The 16,773-nt window shown below is 35.6% G+C and overlaps 1 protein-coding gene across 1 annotated transcript; it reads left to right on the forward strand.

Annotated features, from left to right (window-relative positions):
- Positions 1-4,575: 4,575 nt before the first annotated feature.
- RPS7 (ribosomal protein S7) lies at positions 4,576-16,507 on the forward strand. Its single transcript, XM_031951173.1, has 7 exons — positions 4,576-4,679; positions 5,022-5,104; positions 5,995-6,066; positions 8,699-8,842; positions 10,009-10,073; positions 15,453-15,603; positions 16,394-16,507. The coding sequence occupies exons 2-7, from the start codon at positions 5,030-5,032 to the stop codon at positions 16,469-16,471; spliced, it is 585 nt and encodes a 194-aa protein (XP_031807033.1). The 5' UTR covers positions 4,576-4,679; positions 5,022-5,029; the 3' UTR covers positions 16,472-16,507.
- The last annotated feature ends 266 nt before the right edge of the window (positions 16,508-16,773 follow it).

Genomic DNA, 16,773 nt, shown 5'->3' on the forward strand with positions numbered 1-16,773 from the left:
TTTAAGGATAGGGATAATGCAAGCATGTTTATAGGCAACGAAAAATGAACCAACAGAGTGACTGAAGTTGGGGGTGGGGGAGAGAGGCAAGGGGAGGATAGCCAATGTTGAGAAAGAAAGATGTGATCAAGGACACAAACAGAACTTAGCCTTGCCAAGAAAAAGAGGCTTCTTAACCCAACAATCTAACTTAATAAAATATAAAGAAATACTGAGATGCTGAATAGTGCAAATGGGAGAACCTAAAATATAAGTAATTTTCTTAGTGAAGTAGAAAGCAATACAATACACTGAGAGAGAAGTGTCTGAGAAAGACCAGTCAAAGATGAATAAAGACTAGTTGATGTTAGATAATATGACTTTGTAGTAGATCCAGTCAGCTTAGTTTTGTGACTTTCTTCAGCAGCTTCTAAACTCAGCAGAGTTCTAAAACTCAGGAGTTGAAATGGAGAAATACTCCTAACTTCAGGAAAAAATAATACAATAAAACAAATACTTATTAAACACCTACTAAACAATAAGTATAGTGTTATTTAATAATGATGAGGTGCAAATGATGAGGTTAGTGCTAATTGTGATGAGGTGGGAGAATTGGGGTGGGAAATCCCTCTGGTCATAGCTGAAGGTTGTATGTGAAAGAATTTGCAAGCCTGAAATCTGTGTGGCAAAAGGAATTTACTGGCACTGAGAAGACAATATCTTCATTAGTGGGCAAAAGTCCTGGCAGGATAGTTTGCTAAGAAACATAATCCTGTTTTAGAATTCTGCAAAGGACAGTTTGATCAACCCCTGATTATATGGGTAAATCTTGGCCTGGGGGCTAGGGACAGTTTGAGCTGACAATCAATCAGGCAGAGAAAATCACTCAATTGGGACTTTGAGCTACTGGGAGGAGTTCCAGACTAATCTTCAACTCAAGAAAGGGTGGGACCACATCCTTAGCCAAGATGTCCTACTGAATGGGACCACTTAATTGGATTCCCTGAAAGGAAAGTTTGAGACCCAGAAACTTCCTCTAAGAAGGGGGAAGTTTCAGAGTTCACCCCACATCATTTTCCCCCAAAAGATCTCAGTTTATAATAATAAGATTCTCTTCAAAAATTATATTCTAACCAAACTGGATCACTACCAATTTTTGAAATTGACATTCTCTTTTTTAAATTCAATTTTATTAAAAATTTTTTTTCAAAACATTTCTTATTAAGGAAAGTTTCCTTCCTAATAAGGAAATACATAATTTTTTTCTAAGTCTTCCTCCCATTTTCTCTTTCTCCTAGGGGATAACACTTCCCCCCCCCCCCCCCCCCCGGCACACAAATCTCATGAAAAATAAGCAGAATCAAGCAACACAGATTCCCATATTTGCTACTGACATTCCTTTAGCTGCTTCTTACTTCCTAAGAATTTGGAGCAACTGGGGCTATAATCAGGAAGACCTGAATTCAAATCTGATCTGAGTCACTTTCTAGCTGTGTGACCCTGGGCAAGACATTTGACTCTATTTGCCTCAGTTTTCTCATCTGTAAAAATGAGTTGGACAATGAAATGACAAACCACTCTGGTATGTTTTCCAAGAAAACTCCAAATGTGACCACAAAGAGTCAGAATAACAACAATTAATCAATTGCCAAAGCCTGTTTCTATTTCCTTAACATATCTCCTATATGTTCTCTTTTCTCAGCTACCACAGCCATAACAAGACCTTATTACTTCTAACCCAGACTAATTCAAAAGGCTTCTAATTGATCTCCCTACTTTCATGTTTTTTTCTACTTTAATCCCTCCTCTACTACAAGGTGATTTTTCCTAAACCGTCAGTTTGATTATATCATCCTCCTTATTCAATTAACTCCAGAGATTTTCTATTTTTCCAAGAACAGATACACATTTCTCTGTTTTAGTATTTAAATCTTATCATAACCTGACCCCTTCCTACCCTTTTAGTCTTCTTATACTTTAACCCTCCTCACAGACTACAGAATATTTATATATTGGCCTTCTTGCTTATAGTGTTGTCCTTTATTTTTATTTTTTGAATTAAAAAAATAGCTTTTATTTTTCAAAATATATACAAAGATAATTTTTAGCATTCATCCTCGCAAAACCTTGTGTTCCATATTTTTCTCCTTTTCTTCCCTAGATAGCAAGTAATCCAATATAGGTTAAACATGTGCAATTCTTCTAAACATATTTTTGTATTTATCATGCTGTTCAAGAAAAATTAGATCAAAAAGGAAAAAAAGACGAAAGAAAGAAAGCAAACAAAAACAAAGGATGAAAATATTAGGTTGTGATCCACATTCAATCCCCATAGTCTTTTTGTCTGCAAATAGCTCTCTCCATCACAAGTCTATTGGAATTGGCCTGAATCATCTTATTGTTGAAAAGAGCCAAGTCCATCACAGTTGACAGTAGTTATCTTGATGGGGCTCTCCCAGGGAGATAAGAATGGACATCTTTAAGCTCTCCTACATCTAAATACCTGAGGGATACTTGAATTCCTTCCAGGAGGGGAAACAGGAAAAATTTCCCCAGAGAGAGCAGGTACGGGTTAGAATTATATCTATCTTCTCCCTTTAATATTCCTAGTCTAGGAGAAGTAACTTTCAGGCTCAAGCTAAACTCCTGATTGCTATTCATTAATAGGGAATGGAGTGGCAAGCTTTATATACAAGGCTTGACTTCCTTCTCACCAAATGCCATTCCACAATGAATACATATAGTAAATGGAAAAGAAATCCATTTATCCATGTTAATAACAAAACACAAGTCAGAGGAAGGATACATATGAGAATACATAGAAATACAGAATAAATGAGCTTCCTTTCAACAACTCAACTGAGAGTCCCAGATCTTCCTTAAAGGGGAAATTCTTCAGTCTTCCAAAGATAAGAGTCTCTGATAGCTCTTTCCATGTCAGTTTTTTCTCAGGTTCTTTCTACCTTTGGAGGGGCTCAGGAGAGGTTGGTATCACACCTTTCTCTTAAAGCCTTAATCATAAGAACCTGAAGAGACTTGACTCTTCTCTCTTAATCTCACCAACTATGCACTACTACATAAACTGATTTCGAACATTAATCTCCACCAATAACAAAGCCCCATACCAATAGGCTTTGGGGCTCAGGTTATATTCTGTTCCTTGAATATGATTCTTTAGCAATGCCCAAATCAAAAATATTATCTTTTTTATCTTTGCCTGTTAGTTTCTCTGGCTTCCTTCAACACAGCTTGAATTCCACCTTCTGAAGATTTTGTTCAGTCTAAATGCTAATGCCATCTCCTCTGAGAATGCCTTTTATTTACTTCTCTAATACACATCTTATATGTATCAACATATTGTCTCCTCCATTACAATGAGAGCCCCTTGAGGGCTGGGTCTGTTTTTTACTTTTCTTCTTATCATCAGTGCTTAATATGATGCCTGCCATACAGTAAATGTTTAATAAATGCTTTTTCATTAAGGAGGTGATTGATTGTCCTGTCATATTCTGCTTTGGTAAGACCACATCTGTGCCAAATTCTGGATGTTACATTTTAAGAGGTTCTTGGATGGAAAAAATACCATGTATGGGTATGTTAAAGTAACTCAATATGTTTAACTCAAAGAAGACTCAAGGAAGATATAATAACAATTCTCAAGCAAATTTAAAATGAAGGGGAAAAAAATCCTCCTATAACAGCTACCTAAAAGTTGAAATAGAGTTATCTCAGAAGCTAGTGAAATGCTCCTCAGTTCTTCAATCCATGAATGAATGAATGTAACACTAATAATAAATTACAAAGTAATTAGCAAGTTAACCTCAGTGTTCCATGTAACTCCCTAAGAGTTTAAATTGCAGAGTAGATGCCAATCAGCATTCCTAAAGGAGTTTCCTGTAACAGTGAAACTCCCTGTGGTTTTCATAGAGAGTTTCCTTTCTGGTTTTCATATTTACAGGGCTTAGCTAGGTGTCTAGCATACAGTAAGCATTTAATACATGCTTGCTGACTAACTGGATTCAAATCATGGCTATGCAAATTACTGCCCTTCTCTGTAAACGAAAATTGGAGATGGTCTTTGAACGTCCCTTTCAGTTCCAAGATTAAATTAACTCTAAGTCTCAGTTTCTTTGTAAAATGGGAGTGACAATTTTGCATGACTTCCTGAAAGTGTTTTTCATGACCTTCAAGTCCTAGACGAGAGTTAGTATTATATACTTTTACCACGTTAGAAAGCCATCCAGAATCACCCACCAGAGTGGGAAAGAGGCCTAAGGAAATAATAGGATTCGGAACCGTAAGTCACGGGGTACGAGGGAAAGACGGGCAAAAAAAAAAAAAAAAAAGGCAAAACACATTAGAAAAGACCCAAAGAATCGAGGTTATTGGGACCTTTTACGCCTAGTGGTGTCCTGGGGACTCCAGGTCAAAGGTTGACTATTTCCACTGAGGAAGAGCAAATTGCAAGGTGCGCGGACGAAGAGTAACACCTCTTCAGGTAGATGCGTTACTACCTTAGTATTCCCTTCCATTACTTCCTGTTCCTATCTAGGCATTCTGGAGAGTTACTATAGTTTTCTTCCGGTTTAACACTCCAAGTCCCGTTCGCCCCGCCTCTCGACCCGGTCCTTCTTCCTGTAGTCGAGATTTACAGTGCTCTCGCGAGAGCTCTCCCTCTTCCTAGGCCGGCGCTCAGCGAGGTGGGTGAGCTGTCTCCTGCTTCCCGGGCCTAGGTCTTCTCTCTTGGCTTCTACTTCCTTGAATACTGCCCCGAAGTCGGCGTTAAAGCGGCGGGGCCATTTGCTGGGATGGGGATACGACGGATTGCCCTTTCCGGGGCCGCGGATGGCCTCGCCGGGAGATTTTCCAGGCCGGCTCCTTCCCGGCTGGGGTTGGGGGGAGGGGGTTGGGCGCTCGCGCTCAGGAGCGCGTTCCGCCCGCCTGATGTTCCGCGTGGCGGCCTGGGAGGGAAAGGGCTCGGGCGCCCAGAGGGTGAGTACCGCGCACACGTCTTAAAAGGCGTTCTGTGTTGTGCTTTACAGGCGGTGCCATGTTCAGTTCCAGCGCCAAGATTGTGAAGCCCAATGGCGAGAAGCCAGACGAGTTCGAGTCTGGTATTTCACAGGTGGGTCCGTTTGGGATCCCTGACAGGTGACCCCCCCCCCCCCCCCCCCCCCCCCCCCCCCCCCATTGAGGTTCCCTCTCCCTTTGGGTCATAGCATCATGGACTTTGGACTTGGAAGATTAATCCTATTTACGAAAAAACTCAGAAGTAGGGGACAAGTATTCAAGTTCTCAAAAGTGGTCACAACAGCTCGGCAGGCTCTTTCCCAGCACCTAGCACGGTGTAATTCCTAGTAAGCACTTTAGTTAGTTCTCGCTGGACTGGATGCCAGATCCAATGCACTTTCCACGACCACCGAGACTCAAAAGGGAAAGAGTTGGGAATTGGAACTAATGTCAAGCCTGCAAACATTTAAGCTGTGTCTCAATCCATTGTGCTGAGTTTGGGAGTAACAGAAAGCACATATCCTCAAGGAATTCACAATCTGATAGGGGACTCGCTAAAAATAGGTAGAAGATTGATTGGGGTTGGTTATGGAAAACTTTAGTTTTAAGGGGGAGTAGATAAGGGATTGTGAATGTTTTAGCTGAGACTTGAAGGAAAGGATCTAGTAGATCTGCAAGCTTTTCATTTTATAGATAAGGAAAGTGAAGCCTATGGAAGGGAAGGAACTCTAACACAGGTAGTCTGGGGTGCTTGAGACATGAGTTGTATTTCAAAACCCAGGGTCCTAGCTTGTAATGATCAGGACACGTGCTGCTGGTTTCAGTGAAGAATGAAAGGAAAGCTCGGAGCACTAATGCCTTGATTCAAATTCTGCTTGTATTAAATTAGTGCACAGTTATGATGGATTTTTTGGAGTTGTAAAAAGGGAGGAGCAATCTTTGTTTTGCAGACTCCCATCTTGTAGTAAAATAGTGACATTCCTATTTAATAATTTTACATTTCAGGCTCTTTTGGAGTTGGAGATGAACTCTGACTTAAAGGCTCAATTAAGAGAGCTGAATATCACAGCAGCTAAGGTAAAGAAACTCTTTAATTCTGGTCTTTATTGTTTGGGTAAATGGGGATAACAGTGAATATATGTACTCCTAAGTGAATATATATATACTCCTAAGAGCTCTTTACTGCTAACTTATACATAATTTATAAAAGTTTTCTTAGCACTTTTCAGGAGATAAGAGTTCTAGATTGTAGAAAATGGAGAATTGGTGTTAACTCATTGTTTCTAGCAAGAAAATGTGAAATTAATTGTCCATCTTGAACGAGTGTAAATCTCAAGAAAGCTTTGGGTTGGTGTTTTCTTTTTTTGGGGGGGGGGCGCTCATTTATTTATTCAATCATTTACTGAAGCAGTTGGGGTTAAGTGACTTGCCCAAGGTCACACAGCTAGGAAGTGTTAAGTGTCTGAGACTAGATTTCAACAATCAGGTTCTCCTCACTTCAGGACTAGTGTTCTGGAGGTTGTTTATTTTTAGGGTTTTTTTTTTCCTTTAATTTTTTACTTGAAAAATTATTCTATCCAGATTGGCAGAAGAGTAATGAGTTGGAAGAGAAGAGGGTTTGGGGTCAATTAAAATGCAAACCCTCTCATTGTTTTTACCATTGAAAATACTGCCATCTTAGTTACCCAGGTCGGAAAAATTGGTGTCATCCTTAGTTTTTCACCCTATATTTTAGCCAAGGCCTGTTTTTGCCTTTCTGTATGTATATCTTATAATACTTTTTCTCTCTTCTGACATTGTCATTACCCTGCTGCACACCCTTGCCACTTTACTTAGATTGCTATAGTAGTTGGTTAGACTCTGTCACAATTCTTTCATCACTAAAATCCACCTATAAATCGGATCATGTCACTCTCCTGCTCAGTAAACTCTTGTGGCTTCCAGTCAACTTCAGGATCTTATTTCTGAAGAGCCATTCATAACTTGACCCTCCTCTCCCTTTGCAGTCTTTTTATACCTTATGCCCCTCCCCACCAGGGAGCTCTTCAGCTCAGTAACACTGAGCTGTTCACCTGAATTAAGACATTTCATTTCCCAACTCCGAGGCATGTTCTGTGCCTGGAATACTTGTCCTAGCTTCTCTGACTTCCTATAAGTTCCATTTTAAATTGTACTGAAGCCTTTCTTGATACTTAATTGTTTTGTCTTTCAAATTTATTCTGAACATAGTTTGTGAATAGTTGATTGCATGTTAATTTCAATTGATTAGTCTGAGAACAAGAATGTCTTTTGCCTTTACTTGTGCCAGTTCTTGGCACATCATAGGCACTTGCTTAAAAAGGTTTAGTAATAATATTTTGGGGAAAGAAAATCCAGAGTATATATACATAAAGCCATTTTAGAACCATATAATTGCAACAGGTAGGCTATTTGTGTGCATGTCAAGTAATCCCTGGCATGGTTCAGACAGTTGGATTCAAAGGTTTTTGGTCTACCAGACTTGTTTTTTTGGTTATGTTTTGTTTTTTAACTTGGTAGAGTCAGAGAAGGTAGTATGGAAACTTATGCATGTCTGTGTTAGAAGTGAGTTTAGAAATTGAGACCATGGATTCTTAACTGAGGGCCATGAACTCCTGGGGGGAGAGAATATTTTATCCTTATTTGAATATTGGTTTCTTTTGTCAGTCTTATATCTTTAATGCATGTAAAAGAACAAAAATTATGAGAAAGATCTATGATTTAGAAAACTTAAGAATCAAGTCTAGGCAAATTGGTTCTTTTTTTAGATAAAGTATACAACTAGTCACTATGAACTTAAAAACTTCCTGAAGTGGTACTAATTCTGCAGTATGGAAAAGAGTCAGTGTTGATGGGTGGTAGACATAAACAGAAAAAAAAAAATGGAATAACATATGTTAGGGAGGGGTCATGATTATAAACAAGAGATTCAGGAAACTAATAAATATAACATTAAAAACATTACATCTAAAAATAATTGACATTTTGATAGCACTTTAAGATGTAATACCATATACACTATGCTATTGATCCCCATGCCAATCCTTTCGGGTTAAGTATTATGGCTATCCCTATTTTACTGGTGTGGAAATGGGGGGGTCAGAATTCAAGTAACTGGCACACAAGTAGTTTAAATGGAGATCTGTCTTGACTCCTAGTAGCAAAAAATACTTAACTTAAATTCATGGAAAGAGTTCAGTTTTGTTAGAGATGTCTATTAAAACAATTTTGAGATAAATCACCTAAAACCAGTTAAATTTAGTTTTTAGTCATTGCGGTGCAGTTAAGATAGGCAAGTGTTAGCTATATGAAGAACTTTATAGGAAGACTTAAATAATGGCAGGTAAAGAAATTGTGAGCTAGAACAGTATCTGCTGGCCATATGTGAGAGTAAAAGGGAATGACAATAGAAAAATAATAATTTTTGCAAACTTGAATAAATGAAAAGTTATTTTAAATGAAATCCATTTTTAAAATATAAGTTGCAATGAAAGTTTAGCTGGCTTGTTTTAGTATTTTATAAGGGAAGTGCATTTTTTCCTCTTTAGTTCAGGTACTATAGTTTGCCACTTAGTAACTAATAGCAAATTTCAATTTGAAAGGTATTAATCATGTATGGTGATTTACTCTGGCAGTGCTGGTTTTTAAATCTTTAAAGGAATGACTGATTTTTTTTTTTTTTCATTCCTAGGAAATTGAAGTTGGTGGTGGCAGAAAAGCTATCATTATTTTTGTTCCAGTTCCTCAGCTAAAATCTTTTCAGAAGATTCAAGTACGACTAGTTCGTGAATTGGAGAAAAAATTCAGTGGCAAACATGTGGTCTTTATTGCTCAGGTAAATGCTGTCTTCATATGTTTAAAACTTTTCTGGGGAAGTTGATCTTAAGGCATAACATAAAACATTGGGCCATTTAAGCATGTGGTGTAGTAGAAGTCATTCTGGTTTAGGGATGTGTAGTAGAAAATCATTTATGTATTTGAGTTATTAAAGAATCAGAATTTTTTTCAAGAGTTGGCATTTATTAGAAATTGCTTTTATTGGATAAGTTAGGGAAAAAGTCAAAAGTTCTTGAAGATGTTGACTTTTTTAGAGAATTTTGGGGCTACTCTTTGAAAAGCACTGATCCCTATGGATGGTGAAGAATGCTGTTTTGGAATATGGTTAAGTAAAAATGTGAGGTATATTTGGAGCTTTGATTTTCTTTAACAGGTCACTCATAAGTATTGTTGGGGCTAATGATAAATTTTAAGGCTAAGGTTTAAGGGACTATAAAAAGCAGTTTAAAAAGAGACAAGACTGAGCAGTGTTGGTCTAGATCATAGATGAAAATAAAATTGAAAGAGGTTAAGTGAAAGGATCCTAATTTGTGTGGAATACCACAAAGTATTCCAAGAATATTTTAAAAAATCATAATGGGCTTTCAGAGAAAAGAACATAGAAATATAAAGTAACTGGAAAAAAATTGGAATTGGTTATATTTTTTGAATATTAGAATTTAAATTGTTTTTTTCAGTCTTGAAGACTGAATATAACATAAATGTAATATTTGATTGAATGTAATCTGATAAACAGAATATTTGATAAATATTCAAATGAATATTTGAATAAAGTAGTATAATGATTATATTTATATTATATTTGTGATACGGGGTGGGGAAAAGGGCCAAATAAATATATTTGACTTGAAAAAAAATTTTTAAACCAGTTTTCTAGAAGTGAATTGTCTTGAGAAAAAAGGTTTATATTTTGTTAATTTGAGGGGGTTTTTTTCCCCACGGTTTCTACCGTGAAACTTAGAAACTGAAGATATTAAGGTGGAGTTGCTCTGAATTTCTCTGGAATTTTCAAAAATTCATTTCTTAGAACATTTGAATTTGCCCATTGAAACTCATTTGTGCATATATAGTAAAAATTTAGGGATGATGATGGTAAGCTTTTTGCCAATTGTCTACAATAGATTTTGTTTCTTGAATAATTAAGCATTCTAATCTTTGTTGCAGAGGAGAATTCTTCCTAAGCCAACAAGAAAAAGCCGTACAAAAAATAAGCAAAAACGTCCCAGAAGGTGAGTATTCCTAATTAGAAGTCATTACACAAATTTAGTTTTCTTTCCACTTTCTTGTGATGCTATATTCAGCACTTTGGGAGGCAAGAGTGAGGTTGATAAAGCTGGAAAGAGTGTGGGAGGGGCTATGAGGAAGGAGCTAGAGAATGAGTTTTCTCTACTACTGCTTGGTATTCTAGGAAAAAAAATAGCCAGTAGATGAACCACACTTGGAAATGACTATTCTATGGTGAGGTTCCAGAAAGTATCTTTAACTTACATTCATTACTAAGTAGGGAGAAGAATGTAAGTTGTCCCTATCTAGTAATGAGAGAGGGATTGGGAGAAATTGGGTAAAGAAGTAATGTGTCATGGATCATCGATATGAAGTTGTAAGAGAATATGGAGGTCATTTTGTTTAATCCCTTACTTTGGACCTGAGGAAAGCTATATAGTAAGTCTTATTTTAAAACCAGTATTGTATTTATACATTATCTTAAGGTTATGTGGCATGGTGGGAAAAGCCACTGTGTATAAATCATAATGTATTTAAGTTACTTGGAGAAGAAAGTCATGAAGCCAACTGCAGAATGTTAAAAAAAGGTAGTGAAGGGGAGACTACAGTACAAGTAATGAATTTATTAACTAATGGTAAGGTTGCCTTATTTTGAACAAATTAAGAGAATTCAGAATTTAATTTGAATTAAATTGAGGGAAATGCACTTTTGGAAAGTTTCTGTTTTAATATAGGATTTTGTTAGATTGATGTCTTCAAATCAAAAATGAATTGATATTGAATTGTGAACAAGAAAGAAATCCTCCATACATACCTTAAACGTGTTTTGTGAAGTGAGATCAGAACTAAAATTGTGTAGAAAATCCAAATGTAGTAAAGTGTGCTATGGTTCCATAAAATTTGTAGGATTAACTTGACCTGACCCAGAATTTTCTAGTAGAACCTTTCATTAGCGACCCTAAGAGACGAGATAGAAATGGAATGCTCAATTCTATTCCAAAAAGCCATTTTAGCAAAGTAAGGGTTTCTTGCTGCTCAAGCATCCTATCCATTTTATAAGGATGGAAGTTATAAGGTTATATTTTTCCCCCCTCCCATAGGCGAACTTTATTATAAGAATTATGCCATTCAAAACAAAAGTTTTTCTATCTTGGTTTTGTTTGGAAAATGTTAAAATAGTTGTCTTTTTTGAAATAGTCATGTTAGAAACCTAAAGTATCTTACTGTTGTTTACTAGTAGTGACTGGTAATAATTAGTGACTTTGGTAATAATTGGATCAATCGATGAGGATTACTTAATAGAACCCTGTCACTTTAGTAGACCCTGAGGATGGAAAGACAAAAATAAAGCAGTCCATTCACTTAGGAAATTATTTCTACTAAGGTAAACCAATATGTAGACATTTTAAAAATTACAAAGTAAATGCAAAATAACTTGACTAGAAGAGAAACAGATGAGAAAGTATTGTGGAAGTGGTGATGTTTAGATAACTTTTAAAGGAAGTTAGGGTATTGCAGGAGTGCAAGTACAGAGAAGGAACATTTCTGGCTTGGGACAGCTTGTGCAAAGTCAAGACATTGAGAATTGTGTGTCTAGCATAATTGGCTAGAACAGAGTGATTGAAGAAGGGAAGTACTGTATATGTAATAAATCTGGAAAGGAAAATGGGAAAAGCAATAGTAAGCCACTGGAGTTTAAGCCCTGGAATGTGTTCAGAACTGAATGAGTTATCTCTTGGATAGTTAAGTAAGGTGAAGAGAGAGACAGACTTGGAAGTAAGGAGGTCAGCTAGGAGACTACTGCTATAGTTAGGATTATAAAAAGTGATAGATGAGAATGGGAGTCATATAACTAAAGAAAAGGGAATGTATAAGAGGATTATAGTAGAGCTCAATTTGATAAGATTTTAGCATCTGGATGGATTTAGAAAGTAAGGAATCAAACGTGAGGTGAATTTGAAACTGGCTGAATGGTAAGATGTTGAACAAATACAGCAAATGTGTCCACCGGGCAATTTCACAAGGATGAAAATGAGTGGTGTATATAACACATATACAGAAGGTAGGGTATGTGTATATAGATTACTATTTTTAAAAATATTTGCATAAGGTTCATCATTGAACCCAAGTTCATCCTAGTGTAGTTTGTTTAGCTAATGAGTGAATTAATGGTACGCATCTTGTTAACTTTGAGGTAGGCAAAAATACATGGCTGATGAGAGTAGGTTTCCTTGAGTAACATTTGGTCTTTGATCTAACTTAATATGATTCAATGTTAATATGTTCAGTGTTACTAAGGTATTAAAAAGATTAATTCTGTTAATAAATAGCATGGGTTGGATACTCAGGGTTAGAAGACTAGTGTAAAATGTAAAAAGAGCTATATATGCTAGGTGATTAGATAAGTTTTGAATTGCTCTTTAAAAGAGCTAACCTTGTCAAAATTTTTCAGTATGTTTACATAGCACTAGAAAAATATTAAGCATTTTTGTACAATCCACATTTAATTTAATTTCAGGTGCCAGGGCCTTTGAAACATGACTTCAGGTTAATCTCAATGCTTGTTTGATTTCTGGCATATTTTTTGTAGTGGTTTGAAATTGGAAGTCATTGTTATCACTAGTGGTTTAAGTCATCCAGAATCTTATAATTTGAAATGTTGATTGAGAGCTGCTAGCATACACATAAATCTGTATGTACTGCAGAGGGATCATATCAGGCAGAGAAAATGGAATTAACATAAGGAATTGAAAGGCATGTAAAACAGATTTTGTATTAGGTAGTTTTTTTTTTTTAATAATATTTTGCTTTTCCAAATACATGCAAAGATAGTTTTCAACATTCATCTTTGCAAAATCTTGGTTTTCAAATTTTTCTCCCTTCCTCCCCAAGGTAGCAAGCAATCTGATATAGATTGAATGTATTTACTCCTTCTAAACATATTTCCATATTTGTCATGCTACACAAGGAAAATCAGATCAAAAGAGAAAAAACATGAAAAAAAAACCAAACAAGTATACAATCAGCATCAAAAAAGGTGAAAGTAATATGCTTTGATTCACATTCAGTCCTTATGGTCCTGTGTTTGGATGCAGATGGCTCTCCATCACAAGTCTGTTGGAATTACTTTGAATCACCTCATTGTTGAGCCAAATCCATCACAGTTGATCATCACATAATCTTGTTACTGTGTACAATATATCTAGGTTCTGCTCACTTCACTTAGCATTAGTTCATGTAAGATTTTCTAGCCTTTTCTAAAATCAACCTGCTGCTGATCTTTTTTTTTTTTTTTTTTTTGCTGAGGCAATTGGGGTGACTTGCCCAGGGTAACAGCTATTGCTGATCATTTTTTATAGAACAATAATAGTCCATTACATTCATATCATAACTTTTCCAGCCATTCTCTAACTGATGGGCATCTTATCTACTCAGTTTCCAGCCACTACAAAAAGGGATGCTACATTTTTTGCTCATGTGCATCCTTATCCCTCTTTTATGACCTTTTTGGATTACAAACCCAGATCATTTAGACAGTCTTGATAAATAGATTGGGAACTCATTTTGGAACACAATAACCGGCTTAGGAGATTGAATTTAGTAGGTGATGGGGAACTATTGAAAGTATTTAAACAAGGGAGTCATAAGCGCTTTAGGAGGAAGAATTTGGAAGAAAGCATATGATCTTGGTATCTGTTAAGTGATGATGAATAAATGTAGTGCAGATGTTTGGAGATGAGTGAATGTGGTAATAGTTTTAGGAGGATTTTTAAGTTTTGTGTTTCTAGGATCATAGATTTAAAATTAGAAGCAGTCTTTTGAAATCATCTGTCATCCACCTCATTGTAATCGTTGAGGAAACTCCGACCCAGTGAGGATCTTTGACTTGTCCAAAATCACAGCTAGTCCTGAGACTTCTCATCCAATGAAGTTTTCTCTAGTACACAATTCAGCATGGCCATTATTTGGGGCTCTGGTAGAGCATTTTTTTTTTTTTTTTTTTTCTTCACATTTTTATATGGCTACTGTATAGGTGATAATTATATAGAGAATGTTGAGATTATTTACTTGGCATGATATTTAAGAGACAGGAATCCAGTAACAGTGTATAAAATTAGCAAATATGCTGAAAATATGCCTACTGTCAGCTGCCATTTGTGAAACAAAGGGAGGCAGAATAAAACTGAAAAGAGGACTGGGTTTAGAATCAGAATTTGGATTCAAATGCTGCTCTTACCCATGTGATTTTGGGCAAGTCACTAAAGCTATGGGTCTCAGTTTTTTCTGACAAATATTTTGGACTAATTTGCTTAATTAAAATTCTAAATTTATGATAATAAATTAAATAGTATGAAGTTTTACTTTCAGGGCTGTATCTTAGTGAATGGGACAGGAAGGCTAATTTGTATCCAATTGGTTGATTTGTATTTGTCTATGTGACAAAACGCTACATAGCATTTTCAGCCACTTGTCAAAAAAAAAATTAGATCTTGGTATGTTTTTTCTTAAAATTCCTTATCTGCTGGTAAGGGGGTAGTGAAATTTTGACAGTGTTCTTTGGAAGCACAGGAAAAACCCCTCACTAATTTAACACCTTAGATAGAATACGGTTTTATTGTTTATTGGTATGGCATGATTTTCGTCAGTTAAGTTTTATGATCTATAGTTTTCTGTTTAAATGTCAGTGGGTTTTGTTACTGTATGTTCTGAAAAAGTTAACGTAGTATGAAATACTTGAACATGTCAAAGAAATTTTATAGGGTATTAAAAGGAAAGCCTCATTCACTAGCATGCAAGGTGATTCTATAAAACATGGAGAAAACTGTCTTTATCAAATGTACTTTATACAATTAAATCTTATGGACTTAGAGTAAAGATATTTTTCATACAATTTAACTACCTTGAGAATAAGATTTAAAAATCACATTGTGACAAATGGAGATGTAAAATAGATGCTTGATGCAAAAATATATCTTTTTATCATTTATAAAGATGTTATAATCTTTATGTGGGAAATTAAAAAGTTGAGTTGGGGTTTGTACTTGAGTCACATGAAACTCAATCCACTGATTTAAATCACAACTTCTTTGTTATAATCAAAAAATTACTTTGGCTATTCTGGTTGTGAACCTCCAGATTTAGCTAATGGTCTGGTGTTCATGAATGTTTCTAGTTTAGTTTGCTAAAGCTCATGTTTCATTGGTGCATTAACCATGATAGGACAGGACACCTTCACCTTAATATTACTTTTTCTACCCTTAAAATTATTTTTCTGTTAATTGCTCTATAGGGGAAAAAAACTGCCTCATCTAATCATGTATAGGTATCAGTTTACCAAAAGGCATAATTAGCTCAATTGACTTTATAAATATATTGCTTTTTAGCCGTACTCTGACTGCTGTGCATGATGCAATCCTTGAAGACCTTGTCTTTCCAAGTGAAATTGTTGGCAAGAGAATTCGTGTGAAACTAGATGGTAGCAGACTCATAAAAGTTCATTTGGATAAAGCACAGCAGAACAATGTGGAACACAAGGTAATATCTATAATATTTATTATGACATAATCTCTATATAATATTATGATTAGTTTTAGTTGATGTTCATCTTTCAAGATGGCCTCATGTTTCTTTGGTCATGAACCTTTTATACTGTGAGCAAAACTACTACAGCTTACCTTGAATTTATCACTTTATTTTCTTTGAATAAATAGCTTTAGTATAGTTGAGCTCTCATTGTGGCTATATTTGAAAAAAAACTATCTCTTTGATTTCTAACCAAGGTAGTAGGTGCTTTTAAAAAGGGAGCACTTTAAACACGAGATTATTTTCATTGAAATGATGAATTTGCAACTGAAGCCTTTTGTACTTTGCTTGTCACTGTCACCTGTTTTAAGGGCACAAATTTTTAAGATGAAATAATGATTTTCTGAAAGTAAATATTTTGCCATTTTTTATGCAAAATGGTAAATCCCTAAATAATGAAAACATTCATTGTGTGATGATAGATGTTATTGATTGCCTTAGTGTCCGGTTTGATAAGTGGGAAAACTTAGGTGGAAATGTACTTCGAGTTTCATATTATATATGGGGCTTTTAAAAATTCTCCAGTTTCATCCACAGAGTTGCCATGGTTGTATCCATGTGCTATAGGAGCCTATATAGTACTATAGTGCGGTATAGGGTCTACTTTATGACGTTTGTCTTCTATTATCACATTCTTCAGGGAATTGTTTTCTGTTTTTCACATGACTATTTTTATAAAAGCATTTTTTGTTAAATTGTTGAAACATGGAATGAAAGTGTTGTAATTTTTTTTTTCTTACAGGTAGAAACATTTTCTGGCGTTTATAAGAAGCTGACAGGCAAAGATGTTAATTTTGAATTCCCAGAGTTCCAGCTGTAAATGCAGAAATGATTAAATAAAGTCCATTGTTCATAACCTTGTCTCAATTCACAATTGTTTCTCCAAAATTATACAAGCAGCAGCAGTTATCTATATTAATAATCTCACATAGGTCATGGCGACTGCATTCAAATTGCAGAACATAGTAATGATTGAAATTAAGTGCGATTTTCTATATGAGAATTTTAAGCAGAAAGGTGATCTTAGGTCAAGTACCTTGAAGTACTCCTACAGGAAAATTGGCAGTGTTTCTCAGAGCATTGGTATCTTTATTGGCATCAAGAGAATACAAATTAAGCCTT

The sequence above is a fragment of the Sarcophilus harrisii genome, chromosome 2 (genome assembly GCF_902635505.1).
Source record: "Sarcophilus harrisii chromosome 2, mSarHar1.11, whole genome shotgun sequence".
Taxonomy (NCBI): Eukaryota; Metazoa; Chordata; class Mammalia; order Dasyuromorphia; family Dasyuridae; genus Sarcophilus; species Sarcophilus harrisii.

Coding starts and splice junctions, on each gene's coding strand:
- RPS7 (XM_031951173.1), top strand. CDS start 5,030: ATGTTCAGTTCCAGCGCCAAGATTGTGAAGCCCAATGGCGAGAAGCCA. Junction 8,843..10,008: donor ATGTGGTCTTTATTGCTCAG/GTAAATGCTGTC, acceptor TCTTTGTTGCAG/AGGAGAATTCTTCCTAAGCC. Junction 15,604..16,393: donor AGAACAATGTGGAACACAAG/GTAATATCTATA, acceptor TTTTTCTTACAG/GTAGAAACATTTTCTGGCGT.